Here is a 7125-nt window from a genome sequence, read left to right as displayed (position 1 = left end):
GAGCCCCCCCCCAAGGGGCTGCAGGGAGCCGGTGAGAGCCGCCGCCTCTGAAGCAGGCCAGTCCCTGGGCGTCTCGCCCACGCGCACGCCGGGCCCTGGAGTGCAGCCGGGACTCGGTTTCTAACAAGCCCACGGCGACGTGGGTGGGGCCGGCCCCGTAGTACTTGCCAACAGGTGTGCGCCAGGGGCGTGCTCAGGCCTTCCTGGAGGGTGGGAGCAGGTCTGCTGCCATCTGTGTTCCTCTGGTTTCCCCACAGCTCACCTCTCTCTGGACCCCCAGACGGCACACCCCAAGCTCCTCCTGTCCGAGGACCTCCAGCGGGCTCGCTTCTCCTACAAATGGCAGAACTCACCAGACAGCCGCCAGCGTTTTGACCGGGCCACCTGCGTCCTGGCCCAAGATGGCTTCACAGGGGGGAGACACACGTGGGTGGTGAGCGTAGACTTGGCCCACGGGGGCAGCTGCACGGTGGGCGTGATGAGCGAGGACGTGCAGCGGAAGGGGGAGGTCCGGCTGCGGCCAGAGGAGGGCGTGTGGGCGCTCAGGCTGGCGTGGGGGTTCGTCTCCGCTCTGGGCTCCTTCCCCACCCGGCTGGCCCTGGAGGAGCAGCCCCGGCAGCTGCGAGTGTCTCTGGACTACGAAGTGGGCTGGGTGACCTTCTCCAATGCTGTCACCCAGGAGCCCGTCTACACCTTCACGGCCTCCTTCTCGCAGAAGGTCTTTCCCCTCTTTGGGCTCTGGGGCCGAGGGTCCAGTTTCTCTCTGAGCTCCTGAGAGAGCGCAGTGACTCTTTGATAAAGGACTCACATCTAGCACCACCTGGACCTGCCCCTGGCTGGGTCATCAGGCAGACTTGGAACAGAAACGGCTCCTTTAGACAATGTGAAGGTCTGTGGTAAGGGACAAGGTGGACGACCTTCCATCCACTGGTCAGGCTCTCCCCAGTGCTCCGGTTGCTGCCAGCCCTCCTCCCTGCACCCCACCAGGCGCAGTAGCTGTGTAGAGGAAGGGGTACTAGATTTGGAGCCGGAAGACCTGGGTTCTAGACCTGGTCTTATAACCAACCAATCATGTGAGTCTAAGCTAGGCACCCCAACTCTCTTCACCTTGTTATCTCCCCAAAATATCAGTGTTCTCGTACCTATATCCTCAGGAAATATTTATTGTGTGCTAATTATGAACCAAGCAGTGTGGTGGCCATTAGCAATTTGAAAATAAAATCAATCGACTTGTCCTGTATCTGAAGGAGTTCCTGGGAAGACCGTGGAGAAGGCACAGCGTGGTGGGTGCTGTGACAGGTCTGGCCTGGTGCTAGGGACGCTCAGAGGAGGGGCATAGCCCAGCCAGAGGAGGAGCGAGTTGGGGACGGCTTTCTGAAGGGACAACTTAGAGGATGCATGTGGCGGATGAGGAAGGGCACAGGAAAGCATGTTAGGAAGCGGGGACGGCAGAGGACTGGCCAGATGAGCTGCGACCCTGGGATGCTGGGCCGTCTCCACCCCACAAATGGCAGAACTGTCCTAGCTAGCAGACATGTGCTACTCCCACCCCTTCACCACGCACTGCCCCCGACTTCCTGGGGGTGTGACTCCTGAGATGAAGGCGCAGGGCCCTGACCACCAACTATGACCCAGGGTGACATTCAACCTCTGGGGAAAACGATTTCCATTGGAGGTCGAGACATAAGAGGGCTGGAAGGACTGAGTCACGGAGAGCTAGCACCCTCTGCCCCTCTGTGCTGTGTAACTGAGTCCTAGCTGGAGGTGGGGGATGAATTGGATGGCCTGTGTCCTTCAGCTAAAGAACTGAGACTGCGCTGGGGCTGACACAAGTGACCTCTGAGAGGGAGGTGGAGGAAGAGAAAGATCAGAGAGTAGAGCTGGAGTGAAGAATTCCGTGACACAGGAAGCCAGGCGGTAAAGGAGAAAGCTGTTGTCAGGCAGGGTGTGAGGAAGCTGGGGGCTGGGGGCTCCAGAAACCCCCTCTCGGGTGCTGAATCTGGGACAGGTACAGGCACCAACGCATGGCAGGCTAGAATTCGGAAAATGGTACCAGTCATCCCAAGGTGGGATTTTAAATCCTATGCTTAATAAAAGCTGTGTCTTAACTGGTAAGAGTGGCCATGTTTAGGGTTTATTTGATAGTGTCTGTGTCCTTCACTGGTACCTCTTTGACATTTTGTCTGTTTACTCTGCTCAGCAGAAACCACAATGTCCTGCCATCTGCCCCCTGGGTCTCCTGGGCGGAGGTGAGCCCAGGGTGCAAACCCAAAGGGAGTATGCCCAGCATGCTTAGGCCAGGGCTTAGAATCCATTCAGGCAGTTCTATTGTTCATCCTCAGCTCTGCAAGGGAAAAAGAAGTGGTGAGCAGCAGCCAAGGGTTGCAGGGGGTTGAACTGCTTCCCTGGGAGTGTTTGGTGTTTCATGTAAAGTGTACTAGGTCATTAGAAAAGTCACCACGTGTCTTTCTATGCAACAATGATCATGACTTTTCCGATGACCCAATATATTCCCCCTCAAAGAAAGGCATGCACAGGTGCTTATATAATGATAAAACACACCCAACGCCCCCAAACCCAAGATTCCACTAAAAAGGAGATTGTATCTTTCTATTATTTATTTATTTATTTATTTATTTATTTATTTAGAGAGGTTTTTGCTATAGGGCGTGTGTGCTCGCCAGACAGACAGAGAGAGAAAGCGAGAAATCACCCCTCAGGTGGGATGGCCATGCTGCAATCCCTTCTCCTCCGTTCTCCACTCGGGATCTTGGGCACGCATGCACACGTGACCAGCATGAGTTTTAAGCCACCGGGTCCGGGACTTTAACTGTGGTCGACTACGTGGGAGTCCAGCGACATAGCCATTACGCTAACTGCTGGTCCCATATCTTTCTATTTTTATTGGCCTTAGTTGAGTCATTAAAAATGACAAATTGCCTCCAAAGTATGTGTGTATGAAGGTCCCGGCGTGCTGGAGGGCTTTGCAAGCCTAGTGTCACTTAATCTTAGTTAACTGTGAGGTGAAGGCCCAGTGAGTTGTGGGCCTTGACTTTGCTCAGTCACGGTCATGCAGCCAGGCTTTAATCTGTGACGGACTCCAGAACGCCTAACCACTACACGGCACTGCCGCACTCAGGCATAGAGGCCGGCACGGGTCCTGGCAGATGTTCTCACACTGGCTGCTCTCCCCAAAAGTGATTTGGATTCAGAAAGACAATTTATATTTCTTACACCGTGGACTAAAACTAACAGTCAGTGGGCCAGCAGGTGGCATGATTATTAAAGCTCTGGATCCCACATGGCCAACTTCACAGTTCGAGTCCTGGACTCGCAGCCTGAGATATCACACTGGGAGCTTGTGCGTGTGTGCCCAAAGTCCTGAGAGGAAAATGGAGGAGACAGATTGTGACATGTCCATCCCTCCTGGGGGATGATTTCTCACTTTCCCTCTCTCTTTCTCTGTCTCTCTGATGAGCTCACTCCCCCATGGCAAAAATTCAAAAACAGAAAGCAAAACAAAAACTACTAAAGAGTGAAAACACTCACGTTGGCCAGTCATGTTGGCTCTTCCCCTAGGTAGTCTCACTGAATGTTTACCCGCTTCTGAATGTGGAGTCAGCACAGAGCAGGTGGATAGAGGCCAAACACAGTGACTTTGGGGTAAGGCAGCCTGATAACCTGCATGCTCCGCCTGTCAGAATCAGGACTCTAGTTCCTTCCTCAGAAAGTGTTAAAGTTGGAACCAGCAGTTAGCGTAATGGCTATGTCGCTGGACTCCCACATAGTCGACTGCGGTTCACGTCCTGGACCCGGTGGCTTAAACTCATGCCGGATGCATGTGCGTGTGTGCCCAAGATCCCAAGAGGAGAATGGAGGAGAAGGGATTGTGGCGTGGCCATCCCCCCTGGAGGGTGACTTCTCGCCTTCTGTCTCTCTGTCTCTGTCTTTCTGGCTAGCGCACATGCCCTATAACAAAAACCTCTCAAAAAAAGAAAAAAGAAAGTGTTAAATTCTAGAGTCCTCATGTTCCCAGTTGCCCTTCCCAAGACTCCAAAGGTGTATTGCATGACTGAGGCATCTACAAGTCTACTCCTGACTTTTCACAGCCTACATTGAAACAGCTCTTTCTAATGCAGAAAAGGGAGATCCATGCCCATTAATTCAATAATAGGAAAATTTATTATCATGGAAATAAGGAAAATGAGGGTTTCACCATTAGGCCTCACAGGGTGGTGGGGAACACTGTTATGTTCCACAGGAAGAACAAGAGAGTCAAGAATAACAGTAACACACATAGAGCTGATTTTGGCCAGATGCCATAATAAATATTTTTTATAATAATTCGTTTAATCCTCGCAACAACTCTATGGTATAGGTACTATTTTTTAAAGAATTATTTTATCTTATCTTTATTTATTTATTTTATTTTAATTTGACCAGAGAAGAACAGAGCAAAAGAGAGACAGAGAGAGGGAAAGTGAGAAAGCAAGCCGCCAGGTCCAGGACTTGAACCGTGGTCAGCCATGTGAGTTCAGTGCCCGTAACCATTATGCCACCTGACGGCCCGGTACTATTAATATCCCCATTTATACATAAGAAAACTGAGACATGCGTTCCTAAATCAGCCAATAGGGCGTGTGCGCTCGCCAGAGAGACAGAGAGAGAGACAGACAGAAAGCAAGAAATCACCCCCCCCCCCGGGGGAATGGCCACGCCGCCATCCCTTGTTCTCCATTCTCCTCTCGGGATCTTGGGCACGCACGCACACGCGCTGGAGTGAGTTTAAGCCTCCAGGTCCAGGACTTGAACCGCAGTCGACGACATGGGAATTCAGTGACATAGCCGTTGCGCCAATTGCTGGTCCCCAGAGTATACATTTGAATTTGGTTGGCTTGGCTGCCAGGTCTGTGCTCATGACCCTTATGCAATCATACACAGTACGCCCCAGATCTGGAAGGGAGGGGGCTATGCTGGACCATGCTGTGGCACTCGGCGGCACGGATCACGGACACTCTCTCCAGTACACAGCCACCTGTGCAGCTCTGATGCTGTTGTTCTTCCTGCAAACGAATGACTCAATCATACAGCTCTTTTAAATTTCAAAGAGAACCCAATGGTTTCAGTTAATTATCCTTGTCCTTCTTGGATAAAATCTTTCTTGACAGGAGCTTCCTAGACTGTTGGCCAACACTCCAGTGTTGCTCATATGCTCATCGCTGGCCCAGTCAGAAGAGGGCACATGCTGCTAAGATGCTGTGGGCCACAGAACAGGACACTGCGGGAGCCCAGGCAATCCACAGTCCAATCTGAAGGCTAGGGACCGCGGTGTGCACCTGTGACTGTAATCCCAGAGACCAGGGAGGCCAAGGCAGGAGGACTGCTAGCTGGTCTGGACAACAAAATGGGAGCCTGTCTAGAAAACAATCGGGCATGATGGTGTGTGGCTGTAGTCCAGCTGGGAGGATGAGGAAGAGGTGGTAACACAGCGAGGCCCTATTTGAAAAAGGCAGAGGGCCCGTGGGTACCTGCAGCTTAGCTGACTTCTTTCCAGTAGAGAGATCTGTAGGACCCATCCGTCTCCCCTCACTCCTGCTAGGACAAGTTCTTTGTGTGACTTTAACCCCATCAGGTGTCAGCTGGGCTGGGCTCACACCTAGAAGTTCACGTGTGGAAGGATCCATCTCCAAACTCGCTCCGAGTGTTGGCAGGTTCATTTCCTTGCAGCTGCAAGCCCGAGGGCCCCGGCTTCTCGCAGGCTGGAGGAGGGAAGCTGCTTTCAGCTCCTGTAGGCTGCCTGTAGGTCCTTGCAGTGGGCCACTTCTGTCGTCAAGCAGCCAGGAGGAGTCTTACACAATGAAACCACTCACCAGAGTAACACCCCATTACCTTTGCTTTACTCCACTGATGAGAATTCAGAGATCTCACACGCGAGAACTTGAAGCAAGGACCATGTGGCCACCTCAAGTCTGTCTGCTGGAGTAATAAAGAAGAGCCCCTTGGTGGCACAGACAACAACGCCACGGAGCTCAGAGGGATATTCCTTCCGACAGACCAGCTGGGCGCCACGTGCCAAGGTGGCCTCACTCAGGGGAGCTTGTGCTGTCCAGATGCCTGGGCCTCCTGTTTTAATGCAAGATTGTGAGTGACAGGCACTACTATTGCTTCGAAGGCAAAATGGAGGTGTTGAGAACAGTCCTGGAGATTACGGATCCTGACCTCCACAGCGGGGGCGACAAGCACGACCCTGGTCAGGAAGGACCCTGATTCCGAGTGTCAGAGAGTCAGCCATCACAGATGTGGGGGGGAGGAAACGGGAACATTCTGGGGAGGTTGCAGGCCTGAAGGAGCACCAGGTAGGCCTGATTGGGGGCTGGACTGGTTGGAAGAAGAAGACAGAGGCCCAGGTGAGTCTGAGATGGTGCAGCTCAGGGATGAACAAGGCTCAAGGGGCGATTCATTGACTTTTTTCTCCAGCTTGGGATAGATAGCCTCTAATTTCTGTGGAGAACACCTAGAAACAAAGAAATCCTCATAAATTCATATATATTCATGTATCCTGTTGACTCTCCCACTGGTCGTCTAGCACAAAGGTACAAAAGTTAGGGGAGCAGCGGGTCTCCCTGATCTTGACGAAGCCCAGTGCGTGTCTATGTTGAACGGGTTTGCAGCGTGTGCACACGCGGAAAAGAAGGAAGGCTGGCTCATACCTTTTTAATATGTCACTGGCATTCTAGGATAGAAAGAAAGTGAGAATTACAGTTGGCTCTTGGGTTCCTGTCCCCTCCAGACTCCTTTCCCAAATCACTCTTGAAGGCCACTATAGGTGCCACCTTGAGACTAGAGGGGCCAGCAACATCTTCTGCAGCTGGTCCCCACCCCCACTTCAGCAGCAAGCTACCACCACCACGGCCACCACATCCCACACAGGCCTCCCTCTCTCACTCTCCACAGGCCGCAGCGGGTAGGCGCCTGTTACTGTTCGGAGAGGATCCGTCTGTGGGAGAGGCCGAGGGTACGCACCTTCAGTGTGCTGATGTCTAGCTCCTTGGCCATCCTCTCCAGGTCAGTCACCAGGCTGCTGAGCCGCGCAATTGCCCTGGAGATGTCGCCAATTCTGGCCAC

The 7125-nt window shown here is 52.8% G+C and overlaps 2 protein-coding genes across 3 annotated transcripts in view; one reads left to right on the top strand and one right to left on the bottom strand.

Moving 5' to 3' along the window:
* The window catches only part of TRIM10 (tripartite motif containing 10), a 10814-nt gene extending 9580 nt beyond the window's left edge, over positions 1–1234 (top strand). For both annotated transcript variants that reach the window (XM_027776530.1, XM_006160314.3), the window contains exon 7: positions 258–1234. In XM_027776530.1, the coding sequence (XP_027632331.1) occupies positions 258–775 (518 nt within the window). In that variant the 3' untranslated portion in view covers positions 776–1234. The remainder of the gene's footprint in view (positions 1–257) is intronic.
* A 5050-nt stretch (positions 1235–6284) lies between these two features.
* Positions 6285–7125, bottom strand: part of TRIM40 (tripartite motif containing 40) — a 5425-nt gene continuing 4584 nt past the window's right edge. Inside the window, exons 3-5 of the mRNA XM_006160330.1 lie at positions 7024–7125; positions 6576–6733; positions 6285–6378 (exon numbers count right to left, since the gene is read on the bottom strand). The exon at positions 7024–7125 is cut by the window's right edge and continues 105 nt beyond it. Coding sequence (XP_006160392.1) covers positions 6285–6378; positions 6576–6733; positions 7024–7125 — 354 coding nt within the window. The remainder of the gene's footprint in view (positions 6379–6575; positions 6734–7023) is intronic.

Source organism: Tupaia chinensis, unplaced genomic scaffold, assembly GCF_000334495.1.
Source record: "Tupaia chinensis unplaced genomic scaffold, TupChi_1.0 Scaffold000678_1, whole genome shotgun sequence".
NCBI classification, from domain to species: Eukaryota; Metazoa; Chordata; class Mammalia; order Scandentia; family Tupaiidae; genus Tupaia; species Tupaia belangeri.
The sequence above is the reverse complement of the archived record's forward strand: the minus strand, read 5'-3'. Positions and strand labels throughout refer to the sequence as shown.